Genomic DNA, 13,510 nt, shown 5'->3' on the forward strand with positions numbered 1-13,510 from the left:
CCGCAATGCACCATGGCTTTGTTTATACCCTTGAAACCTCACCACTTACCTGTTTACGCTGAAAGTGGACTTCCAGCTTCATAGAGGCACATGTGTTCAGTGTCATCAGCCTCCTGCAAGCAAACAAGAGACGCTTTTGTCTGGTTTGGCTTTCGCTGCGGCAGTTTGTTTTTTTCTCAAGGGCTCGTATTGCGGCATTGTCACCTGTCACCAAACAGCTGGGGAGCAAGCGGATGTGTGGAGCTTGGGACAGGCCCAAGATCATTTCCCGCCGAGTGCACATTTCCCAGCTGCAGTGCTTAATTTGTGCCAAGACTTAGCCCCAGCACCCCTAGGCTTGGCAGTTCACCGCCCCAGCCCCTCTGGCCTTGCTGCATCAGGTATGAATGTTAAAAAATTGCTTGAGCCCCAGCACCTAATTGCTTGAGCCCGGGCACCTCTTTCATTACAAATCAAGCGCTGCCCAGCTGGCACAGGAAGGAGAATGGGAAGAAGCTTCTCTGGACTCCTCGTATTTCCCTTTTCCCAAGGGTGAAAGCAGAACCACATGTGCCTTGGCATCTCCCCTGAAGAGTTCAGACCGCTCCAACATGCCTATGGCCTGAGTGCTTTAATGGCTCGGGCCAGAGCCATTTCACAAGTATCCAAGTCAGAGAGATGCCCCACTGTTTTTCAATACAAGTCCCTGGATGCTCTGGCCAAATTGCAAGTACCTGCAACTCCTCTGGTTACACTTCAGCTTACTATCCCTGTGGCCAGCATCAGATTCAGCACCCACTGCTGCACACGTTCACCACTGCCACCCACTGTACATTGCACCCCTTCCTGCGATTGACTCTCGCGTGGATTCCAATTACTTTGTACGTCCCATATTTGACTTGGGACCAGAAGCCACTTCCTACCTTTTGAAGTTTGTTTCTTACCCTTCCCATGGCTACAAGTTAACCCCGTTCACTGCTGCTGCAATGTGACTGGCCTCCATAGAATGTCAGGCTGGTCCAGGCACCTCCGGTCACGTTGGGGATGGGGGGAATGCATTTAATGGAAATACCCAATACTTCACTCTGGCCCTGAAGGAGTTACACATCTTAAATACAAAAACAGCCCTTTCCCCACAAGATAAAACAAATCCATCCTTTAACAGTCAGAAGAGCCCCTCTCCAACAGCACCACTAAGCCCTGATCTCACACTGATTTTCAGATGACAAGGAGAGGATTTAGAAATAGGAACCCTAAAACTACCTCTAGGTAATTGGGGGGGGGGGGTGAGTCAGTGGCTCACTGGGTTTAGTGCCCAGGCCATTTTCGTCTCCAGAGGCCTCAGATCTTCAGTCCACACCTGAACATGTGTTTAGCTGGTAGGCAATCTTTTCTCTTCCGCTCCAGAGGAATCCAGGACTGGAGTAATAGGGGGTACTGCCGAGCAGGATTAGGGTGCACTGGTTGTGCTTTTGGGAGCGGGTCAGGTATGGCACAGTGTGCTGCAGACTAACAGGGAAGTGCGTTGGCATAGCTGTGCAGAAGTGAAGGACAGGGAAGGTTGGAATTGAAATGCAAGGGAATAACTGGAATAGGAGCAAATGCGCCTTCATCCGAATCTGCAGCATCAGCAGAGGTGGGCAGGGCCCAGCTTGGAAGCTACAGGTCAGGAATGAGGTGAATTGAGAGGACTTCAGAACACAAGATCAAACAATAGTGTGATGCTGCAGGCCAGGACTCAAGTGAATTGGCAGAGTTTCCCCACTCCAGACTTGGACTACAAAGGAGGGCCTGCAGAATGTCAGCATGGTGGTGTTTTGGCAGAATTGCAGAGAGGAAGCTGAACTGCTCTTGGCCACATCACACTGGGCTCTGTCCAGCAATGTGACTTCACCATCCGTTCAGCACTGCATTCGGAGCGGGTACAGAACGATTCATTCCAGTTACTGCTCAATCTGTTTGCTCCTCCCCTGTGGTGACCTCATGATGAGATTCCCTCTAGGGCACCCAGGTAGTTTCCGTTATTTCCAAGGTTGCTGGGCACATGCCTATAAACTTTAGAAGAGCTACAAATCTGCCACCATCATTTAGTGGCTAGGAGCCTATCTGCTCACACTGGAGTGGGAAGGCTAAACTTGGCGGTTGGTCTGCAAGAACCGTTAATCTCCAGGTCCAGAAGTGATTTATGTCTGTGTGCGTGGGAGCTAATCGGAGTGAGAGACTGGAGTATACACTGCGGTTTGTCAGCTCACGCTCATGACTGCAGGAAACAGACTTAAATACAACAAAGGGCAGCTCATTGAAAAGCAAGATAGAAATCCAGACAGCTTCTCTCCATGCATGGAAACAAGTTGCTAGTGTGAACGAGAATGAGAGAGTAAACAGAAGAGCTCGTCATGGCTGGCCTCTTGTAGATGTCTTAGCAGTGAGGCCATGGAGGCTGGGTCTCTCTGCTGGAGCTGGTTCCTTCACAGCAGTGGCGGGAGCTGACTCGCCACCGCCCCTGGCATACCTGCTCAGATGATAAACAGAGGACTCCAGCTTCCAGGGCTGCAGCACCAGCCTTTCACCAGCAAAGAACTCTCCAAAAAATAATCTTTCTTTTAAAAAGCCAGGGGAAGGAAGTGGCAGCAGGAGGTGAAAGGAAACAGGAATGAACTGCATCCCCTCACAAGGCGTTTAATGAAATGCTCTGAGGCGGGGGAGGGAAGAAGCTGGCTGGTTTGGGCTCAGTCTCTGTTCTGAGCATGAGACACATGACCTGCTCGCCTGTTATTAACTTGTTCAGAGCAGTCGACTAAACGGCTTTGACACTTAGCTGACAGCGGATTAAGCCTCACTCCCTTTTCCCATTGTTTAGATTCCGGGCAATTTAATAACAGTTTCCCCAAGGAAGCTAATAATATAACGGGCAGTGTACAAGCAGGGAGGTAGAGAGAAAAGCCACCAGGTGGGATGGCAAATCCTCGGCATTAATTTAATTAAATCTCTGCCAGCCTCTATTGAGGACATCCATTCCCTCTGCATTTTCAAGGACCCTGAGAAGAAGGCAGGTGTCGTCTATAAAGCACAATGCGGAGGAGATTCCCAGAGTTCGCTGGGGGTGGTGGTTAGCCACCCAGTACTGACAGGCATTAAAGGGCTATAGTTTCAAAGGGGCTTCCTGAACTGGTCCCACAAAAGTTATGAACCAGCCAATTTACATGCATGAGTGCAGGTTTTGCACATGGAAATGGGGGGGCATATGTAACATAATCGAAGGGGGTTACACATGCAAGTTCTGCAGGCACAATAGAGGGGCACCTTCAAACATCTGACACGGAAAGAAACGCAGGCTATTCAGCGAAGAAACATGAAGTGACTCTGCCAAATTCACAGAGGGAATCAGAGCTGGGATTAGAACTCAGGAGTCCCTGGCTCCCACTGCTGAGCTGAGACCACTGGACATTGCACCTCCAGGGGTGTGTGGACTAGAGTTTGTGGTCCTGCTTTAACTTGACTTAATAGATTGCCAATTAACACAAGTTAATTAGCACCTTTGTCAATGTTAATATACACACTACACAAAGGTTCCAGGACACAAGGGCTATGTCTTCAGGGCCAAGAAAGGTATGTTTTAACAGCAAGGTAACTCACACACATGAGCTATTAGCCATCTCATTGTAAAATCCTGGTGGAAATAAGGCTCAGTTGTTTTTCACACCAGATGGCAAGGAGAGGTCAATCACGGGCGGGTGGTATAGCACTGATCTCTTCTAATCACAGTGAACAGTCATTAGTTATCCTGCTGTAAAAAAACCCACCATTTCTGCAGGGAAGATAAAGCCAGTCAAAAGTTTGTGGTTTCCCATAGGGCTCAAACTAGTATTCAGCTGACAGTTCGAAGAGCTGGTTAAGACTGGAGTGAATATTCGCAGACGTTTTCATAAACTGGGCAGAAAATCTGAGATGCAGGCTGCTGAGGGACTGAGACAGAGCCTGTGTTCATAAGAACATAATGATTCCAGGGGTGAGGAGGAAGATTTTCTAGAACTGCCTCCTTCCGGGGCAGGGGCAAAGGGATCAAGTGGGCACTTGGAAGCACAAGAAGTGGTTTGATCCAATACAGGCAGCTGCAATGCCAGACGCACGCCTGGCCTGCCACCCATCTGGAAATAAGTCAAACAGCCTCTCACTTTGTCTGTTGCTGGCTGGAGAAGAAAGTTCAAAAGCAAAGGGATTAAATTCATGAACTTTTGGCAGAAGGAAGATGAAAGAGAGGGAGAGCAGGAGGGGTGAACACGTGTGTATGGGATTTCATTTTCTTGGAAGAGCCATTTAATTTCCTTTTCTGACCTGCTAATCAGCTAAATGCTGCATGTGGCCACCTTGCATGCCCCAGAGATTGCTGGATGGCTTTGGAAAGCTGGCTCCAGGCATGCCTGTCCAAAAGCCACAGGTCTACCCATGCCACCCACCGTGTGCTCTCTTCCCAAAGGGGTTGGCAAGGATGCAGGCTCCTCTATGTAAAGTGATCACCTGAGCAGGCAGAAATGACCTGTTCCAGGTTACCGGAGCGAAACAACTCCAGAAACTCCTCGAGCCTCCTGAATGCTAAGCCACAAGTGGAAACAAAGAAACATAAAAGCCTTGACAGGGATGGACTATCACCCAGGAACTTCAAAACCTTCATACAACCTCCACTGCACTGCCCCAGCAAGGAGAAGCAGCTCTGATCCACCCACAGGAATCACAACATAACAGCAGCTTCATTATGGTAAAAGCCTAGCAGAGATGTTTCCATTGCTCCTGTGAGCAAGAAGGGCACTGATCATAGTAAATATCCACCCGACCTCTCAGCTATAGGCTCACTGCAGGGATGTAGCTATGGAGAGGAGTATGGGAACCCAAAACATGGGAGCTAAAAATCCTGGATCATTCACAGTCCTGGCTAGGTATTTATAGTCATAAACCACAGAGGATCTGACAGCCCCTCTCCATTAAGTATCCCCCCTTGGTCATGACAGTGGTATTAATAGTGTCCACCATAGGGACCAGGCCACCTCCTCTCCCCAAAAATATATGTACAGAATCTAGTGGTGCTATTTTCAACCCTGCTGGTATAAAGAGAGAATGTGTTTTGGTGCAAGGACTCCATAGTTTCTCATCCCACACATTTGGGATGACTATGTTAATCATATGAACTGTACCGACACTTCCAGACAATCACTTCTTCAAAAGGAAATCCTTACTTGGCGCAACCAGACAACTGTTTATTCCGCGAAAGAAAATTAATCTACAAGTAAAGAACCCAAGAGAGATAAGGTGGGTCCAATCTTTTATTGGACCAATTTCTGTTGGTGAGAGAGACAAGCTTCAAGCCACACAGAGCTCTCAGCCCACAGTAAAATGCAAGGTAGAACAGATTACAGGCTAAACAAAGAATCAGCTGAAGAGAATCCACTACCACAGAACAAACACACAACTACAGGATCCACTGCAGAGTATCCAATTCCTCCCAAACCACTGTAAGGGATAGTTGACAGCGTCTGATATGCATATAGCATCTTTTATTTTTCAAAAGCTCAGTAAATCACTCACGGAGCATTTTCTTTTATTTACACATGACATACACAAGTCACCCAAGTGAAATTCTGCTCACAGATGGCGTTTCTGGCATAAGGAGCCCCATTGTGAATCCAGTCTCAGCAGAACAACAAGAAACAAAACTCCCGCACTGAAGCCTGGAGAGAGGATTTTCAAATACTCTTCAATTGTTAGAGAAGTGATGAAGCACCATCACTATAACATAGATCGGAACAGTGGGAAAGTGCTTCACTTCTTTCTGGATCCCATATGCACAGGGAGAACTATGTAGAAGCTAATGGTAAAAGAGTGGAGAATGGGCAGATGGTTCAGACACAGAACAAGTCCCTCCTTGAACGTTCGCCCATTTTCACATCCCAACCCAAGTGGAATCTTCTAGAAAAGTCTGAGATCTTTGGTTAACTTCTGTGCCCACTCTTATCTTTCACCTCAACTGACTTGGTGTAATTTCTGCTCCTCTCTGCACATCTGGGCAGAATGGGAAAGGGAAGGGGCTACAAGTCTTTACGAGTGAGTGCTCCTCGTACTCCCTGGCCAATTCTGAAGTCCCATAAAGTCCAGCTAAGACTGAGAGACATAGCCCAACTCGGAGATGCTCACCCCAACCACATCCTTTTGGGATGGATAATCGATGGCCAGACTTTCTGCACGTAGCACCTGTTTCACTTCGAAATACAGCCACAAGAGACTGGGATTGCACAAGCAAAAAGTCAAAACACAGGCAAACACACCAGGTAAATCTAGAAAGGGCATTTTTTGGAAGATGTGTCTACTGTTCAAGAGCTCGGTGTGTGTATAAATAATACAATACTTGGGTCTTGCACCTTCTATCTAGGGAGCTCAAAGCATGTCTGAATGAGTAAAGCCTGAATGAGTAAAGCATCCCAACACCCTGTCGTACAAATGGAGAAAGTGAGGCTGTAGTCACTCAGTCTCTTTCAGCAAATCAGTGTCGGAGACAGGGTTAGAACCTATGTCCCCTGAGCCCCACTAGCCTGTGCTGTCTCCCATCCATGTTACCCCTTTCCTGGAGAGTCTCAGAAGGCTCTCTGAGGATTAGCCTTGGGGCTGGCACAACGCAGCACAAGGCAGCAGAGACAGAGACAGCCCAAGGCATGGTTCCTCCATTCTTTGCAGAGGTTAGTTTGGTTTGTGGGAAGCTTTACCTGCACAGGGATTTGAGGGAATCCTGGTCCAGAAAGCTGTGGTCTTTCTTCACGGACGTGATGTCAATAGGGAACAGCGAGTCTGAGGGGGAGAAGAGGAAGAGGAGAATTACAGTCACAAGTTGAGTCAGCAGCTCTACCAGGAGACAAAGTGGGCATATGGGGGAGGGGAGGGAGAGGAGGTGTGACCTGGAGATGGGAAGAACAGGGAGGAAAATGGGAGAGCCACAGAAGGGGGGAGGGTGGGAGACTTCTGAACCCCAGCCATGAAGACTGTGAGCAACATGTGAAAGATAAGATTAATGCTTGGGCAGTGCATCTGCGTTCCACATGGAGCAGCTTCGCCATGGGACAACATCCGGACACTTCCTGGGATGGTAGAACGGGAGGGAGAAGCAACATTGTCCTTCCCAGAAGGTAGCGAGCATTATATCACCGCTTTGCAGACAGCCCCGAACTGCCAAAGGGAGCTCCCAAGGGGCAGGGCTCAAGGGTCAGACTCCAACAGCGCAGGAAGGAGGCTGGCCAGACATTCCCCACTGAAGGGACAACTTGCGGCTTCACGTTTGGCAGCTTCTGTAGGGCAGCCGGAAAAGGAGAAGGGGGAGAGACCCGGAGGTGGAAGAGGGGAGACTCAGTGGTGCCTAGCTGTCATGGTGATGGGCACAGGAGAAATGCAGAGATGAAAAGGATGAGTTAGACTGTGGAGATGGGCGGAGGGGGAGAAACAAAGCCCACAGAAAACGAGAGGGTAGCACCAGGGATATAAACCAAAGCACGATGTAAAAAGAGCACTAAGAAATGTAAAACCCGTTACTCAGCAGCTGCCTATCTCACCTGCTTATTCTCAGACACAGTTTCCTCCCTGCAGGGTAAATACTCCATGGTTAAATGACCCTGGCATGTGCTGCTTGGAGCCAAGCGCGCCTCCTGGGGAAACACTTTCCATTTTTTTAAACTATCCCATCCAACTGTATTGACAGATCAGCCAATTCACAAATAAACACCCATCTGCACTCAATGCCCCACACAGCCCTCACGCATCCACGCCCCCACAGGTAAGCACATCTCTCCCCCACCTTGCCACATCTGGAACACAGGCTGCAGTCACACCCATGGGAGGGTAGAGTGCGAGCACTGCAGAGGGTAAACCTCTCCCTGCACAGGGTCTGACTTCCCCTTTGGCACTTGGCCAGCTTTCTGAAAGTACCTGAAGGATGAAAGCAGGGGGAGAAGAGGTCACCAGGAAAGGGGGAGGGGAATAGGTTACTGTATTATTTCCCTCTTCAAACAGCCCCTTCGTGCTTAATTTGTTCGGCCACATGTTCCTGAATACTTAGGGTTTCATTGGGAGCTTTAAATTAACAGGTACATGTATGTGTCAGAGCACAGGTAACTGACCCCATCCCCAGTGGCTACCCAAGAGAGGAGGCTGCAAGACAGCAAGTTATTCCACCTCAGGGCAGGAATCACTGATGCTCCTGAATTCGTTTCAGACAGTGATGATAACCACAACACTATGCGCTTCTTTCTCCTCTTCCATGCGAGGATCTCTCCCTGCTTGACTAGTGGGGGTATGATGATCCCTGCTAAATGACTTGCCCAGGGTCCCACAGTATGTCTGGTGGAGCTGGGGACAGAAGTCCGAACACCTGACTCCCTCTAACTTGTTAGATCACACTCTCTCTCGACTATGCAGAATAAGAATAATCTTACTAAAGGTACCTGCCTCTGGAGCACCACTGTCAGGAGTGGGGGAGACACGTGGATCTGGACCCATGCCGTTTTTTTGGAGTGTGGCAGCATCCCCAAAATCATCTGTTAAGCCTCTCAGGCCACTACCAAACAACCCACTTTTGGAGCCAAGCATGAGTGGCTCAGACAGCAGAGTTGCACTCTCTGAAAATGCACTGCTCACAGTGTTTCCAATGCTCCAAATCTAGACCCAACCCAAACAATAAGGCCCCTGTTTTCTGGAGAAAAGCCAGTTGTTATACATCCGGTAGCCACAGCAGTGATGTGATGTATCAGGGCTTCCTCCTCAGCCAGCGAGCATGGACGGGCCCCCAGCTGAGAATGGCTGGTTTGAATATCTTTCATTGGCATTCAAAGAGCCCACAGCTTTGGCTCACAGGAAAAATCCACACCTGCACCCACAGGAAGGAAAAGAGGAGAGCAGTGAGAAAGGCCAGGGTAGGGAGACTTCATTAGCTGTGCTGCAAACTATCTCAGACAGACACTCTCCCTCTGCTAACCCACCAGGCCTGTGTCAAGCAAGTGGTATGGAATGTGCACAGCAGCATGGCTGCTCCGGGACCTCACTCAGCCTCCCCCAGACCTGACTCAAAAGTCATGAGTCAAGTTTCGGAGGACAGACACGTTGGCTGGCATCTGGGCAGGGGCTGGGGGGAGGAGGGAAGTTAGCATATGTTTAGAAGAGTCATGTCTTTAAACACAGCTATCACTAGCAAACAGTTATCATAGGGTTTTCCATAATGCACATCATCACTGTAGTATCTACAAGCCTTCCAGGTAGATTAGATCTGCATAGCAAGGTCCTTAGAAAACCACATGGAACTTTCTGCTTCTTTCCCTCTTCTAGGAAGCTCTGCTGGGGACATACATATATACTTTTTATTCTATTCATGAGGGCAGAAGCCTGATTGTAACTGAAGCCATCCAGTGCAGGTTGCAACACAGGGATGAAGGGAATGCTGAGCCCACAGAGAACAGGAAGAAGTAGAAAGAGAAGCTGCAGAAGGATGTAAAAGGCTTTGTTAGACCAGTACTGAGTTTAGACTGTTTCTTGACAGACTCCAGTGTCTAGAACCCAATTCTTGTCTCGCTGAGAGTGAGCTGTAATCAGCTCACAGGCAATCAGATCTGGGCCTAGATTCCAGAAATCTGGTCAGTCTTTACACTTGGATGCACACAGAGGTCACCCCTAAAATAGAAACTAGAAACAAAGAGGCAGGCTGTAAAGCTATCAGCAAGGAGGGACTATCTTGCTTTGTGTGCTTATGTTGCTGGGAGGGGGCAAGTGGAAGTGTCCCAGCTGAACAATAGCTGGCTTTGCACATTGCCTGGAGGCCAGGCTTCCAGCTATTGTTCTAGCCTCCTCCTTCCTCAGGCTAAGCTGAGCCAAAGCTGTGATTTTTCAACCTCCATGGGGACCACTGGCCTTCACCATGTGTTAGTAAACAAAGTTGGGTCCAGAAACACACTCTGCAAGGGTTAATTTGCAGATGGGGTTTGTGAACCCTGGTCTACACTACAAACTTACGTCAGTATAGCTACATCACTCAGGGATGTGGAAAACCCGGTGTAGACAGTGCTATGTCGACAGGAGAGCTTCTCCCATCTATGTAGCTACTGCCTCTCAGGGAGGTGGATTAACTACGCTGACAGGAGCAGCTCTCCTTTTGGCATAGGTAGCGTCTTCACTACATCATCACAGCCACACTGTACACGTAGACAAGCCCTGAGAAACACACAACGCATGAGCAAGTCAGCTGGATTCATCCAGCCGCCTCTCCTAAAATATCCTTCCTTCTGGGACCTCCCAATAGAGAAATGCAGCTCCCAGCACAGAGGTGCTATACTCGGGGAGCGCACAAACCTGGCTCCTGCATACTGAGTTGGGGAATGGCATTTGCCAGCAAAGAAATCTTCATTCCCACTCCTGTGCCATGGCCAGCTCAGCTGCACATGCATCACCAACTCCAGCAAGAGCTTATTAAAATACCTGCCAACACTGTCATCTATGCAAATCTGTCTTCCCCCTGGCCTGGTCAGGCATCCTGGGAACTTTCTAGTGGTGCTGCCTGAAGGGCAGAGGTTTAGGAATGCAGAAAGGCCGATAACAAGACTCGTTCTCCAGGCCTCTATCAAGTCGGAAGGCTTCAAGTTGTAACATATAAGCATACAATTAGCAAACTGCCCCCTCCATCTCTTCCTCTTCCCCAGTATTTCAGTCTGGCTCCAGTGATCTGAGAACTTCCCCTGCCATCTACATCTAGTTAAGACACACACACACACACACACACACGTCAGGTATTTCTGGGTCATCAAAACTGGAAAGAATAGGGAAGGCCTGGAATGAATAGCCCCATGGTCTGAGCATACCATACCATCAGGTCTACTCCCCAACCCAGGCTCCAGCTAGCCAAGACCCTAAGCACAGCTGCCAGGGACAATGTTGTCATGGATCAGAGCACAAAATCAGACAGACAGTCACTACCACAGTGACAACAAAAGTATAGCAGCCACTCTCGGGTAGCAGCCATCCCTGATCACATAGGAAGAAGGCTGCTGTTCAGACACATCTCCAGACTTGAGCAACCAACTACACCCAGTCTCACTCTGCAGAACCCATCCTGATGAGGAACAGGATGATCCTCTGGATTTGTTCTCATTTTCCCATCCATCCAAGGCTGACGATACCTGGAGCTCATCAACACTGCATCGAGCACTGGCCCAAGAGCGCTGGGGGTCATCTTTCCTCTTGGGAGTTAAGTGCTGTCTCACGGGTTCTCTCAGCTCCTCCTGGCTAAGGGAGCACGTGTAACAGCTCAGGACTAGAACCCCAGACTGGTGGGACTGGCATCCCTTCTACACATGGTGCAGTCCTGTTTTCAAAGGCATGCTCTTAGAGAAATGAGAGTTCTACCTCTCCCCCCAGCGCTCCCCCAAACCAGAGAATGTAGGAGAGGTGACACTTACCTTCATAAAGTTGTGCATACTGAGGAAATCCTGCTGCACGCAGCCAGTCACAAGCTTTCTTGGCCTCGACTTCTGAAACAAAGCAAATGAAGTACTTTGAGAATCTCAACTTCATTATCTCCAAAGTATGGCAACATGCACTAGGGTCTGGGCCAGTCCAAACACTCCCGAGCTTCTGAACTACATCTGGATCCAACCTTCGTGGCCTGAACCCATTTTTAAATGCACTCCAGCCAAAGTAAATATATTTACATGAAATGGGATGTGTAAAACCCACAAATCCCCCGTTGGCAGCATTCATTCAACAAGCCTGGGCTAGCACCTATGCATGGGAGGGGAGTGGTTAGAAGGAGACGACATCAGGACCCTGAGAGCACAACCCAAATGGAGCATTTACGGATTCTATTCTAGGATCTATTCTCCTTTAGCATTAGAATAATGCACCTTATGAGAGGGGCATTGGACCCTCACCCTTTGTTCCCATTTCTGTGCTGCAGAAATGTAGTCTCCTTCTCCCATCCTCTAACAGGACTTATTGTCCCTTAGCATCAGCACAGAGAGGGTACGGAACGGACTATGGAGTTGCAACATAGGGATTTGACCACAAGAAATGCTTTTAATCTCCTGCTGAAATATTTGGTTTCTAAACTCCCTGAACTGAGTGACAATTTGCCAGAAGAGAGGAAGAATCTTTAAAAAAGAAGTTAGGGCTCATAAAAGTTTGGGGGCTGATCACTTGACAGGCCCTCTGCAGGCTTCCACCACAAAAGAAGTCTAGGACCAGAGACTATGTTAGCAACCCCACTGGAATCAATGGGACTAGTCATGGAATTCGGGGCTACTTAATATGAGCAAGGGGGATATAATCAGGCTTCCTCATTCATGACATATGAGGGATATGAACTCTGACCTCCGCACCCCTGCTCTAGGCTATTGCCCTGTGGTCTGATTTTCACAGCCCCCATTGACTTTAATGGGAATTCAGAGCACTCAGCAAACATGAAAATGAGGCCACAGGGCAATACCTCAGACCGCTGCCAGCAACCAGCCAGAGAGTGTTTGTGAAACAGAAATCAGGACAGCGACCAGGTTCTTACAAAACTTAGTAAGGGGCCCAGCTCTGAATTACTGACAGTGCTATGGGTATTTGCTTATACGTGGCTTGAAAATCCTCTGGGGGAGCCAATAGAACAGCTGACACTTTGTTTTCTAGGAAATTTCTAGAACTTTCAGAACCCGAGGTTGTCAGCCACAATCCCATGCAGCTGAGGGAAGCTGTTGTCTGATGTCAGCAGTCATCAGACTGCTGGGCAAGATTAAAGTTTATGATCAGGACCAACGTATTTCACAAGAGAGAAAATCCTATTGTAAATTCACATAGATTCTTCCTCGCCCACTTTCCCCTTAACAGCAGCTCTGCTGTCCTATAGATGGACAAATGGCTGGTTCAGGCAAGAGCATCTTGGAAGGAAGCACCCCCAATGACATCAACAACCCCTGTCAGGAGCACTCAATATATTTATTATAGAGCAATGGAAAAAAAGCACAAAATAAACATTTCACTTAGAGATAGGACTGAGCTAAAATCTTGGGTTCAAATGCCTCTGGGCTTTGGAATATCATTCTAGATCAGGATGCAGATTTTTCAGCTGCCCTTAACTCTGTATTGGGCCGAACCAAAACCCTGGATCTGGATGATCCACCTGAATTCTGAGAGTCAAAATCCAAAATGTAAATCCGGATCCAAATTTTGGCACTCCAGTCCAGCTGTCATTTGAATTAAGGTTAAGTTACTTTGGAAAGTAGTTGTCATTTTAATTCAGGGAAAGTTACTTTGGAAAATGTGCACATAAGTGTGTGTTTGTCTCCCCCAACCCACATCACGCAGCTGTAAACTGTATAACACAGGAGACTTGGAACAGCAGCACACAGCGAAGTGCACCATATGCAAAATATAAAGAGCTCAGAGAAGCCTGATAGAAGGGATCACTTTTTTCTGATAAGGTGACCAGATGTCCCAATTTTATAGGGACAGTCCCAATTTTGGGGTCTTTTTC

The 13,510-nt window shown here is 48.3% G+C and overlaps 1 protein-coding gene across 8 annotated transcripts in view; it reads right to left on the reverse strand.

Moving 5' to 3' along the window:
* Positions 1 to 13,510, reverse strand: part of STARD8 (StAR related lipid transfer domain containing 8) — a 141,992-nt gene that overhangs the window by 19,583 nt on the left and 108,899 nt on the right. For all 8 annotated transcript variants that reach the window (XM_084640112.1, XM_084640114.1, XM_084640113.1 and 5 more), the window contains 3 exons: positions 11,454 to 11,525; positions 6,732 to 6,813; positions 50 to 113 (listed from right to left, as the gene is read on the reverse strand). In XM_084640112.1, the coding sequence (XP_084496238.1) occupies positions 50 to 113; positions 6,732 to 6,813; positions 11,454 to 11,525 (218 nt within the window). The remainder of the gene's footprint in view (positions 1 to 49; positions 114 to 6,731; positions 6,814 to 11,453; positions 11,526 to 13,510) is intronic.

Source organism: Lepidochelys olivacea (genome assembly GCF_965140295.1).
Source record: "Lepidochelys olivacea isolate rLepOli2 genome assembly, chromosome: 9".
In the NCBI taxonomy this organism is placed as follows: Eukaryota; Metazoa; Chordata; order Testudines; family Cheloniidae; genus Lepidochelys; species Lepidochelys olivacea.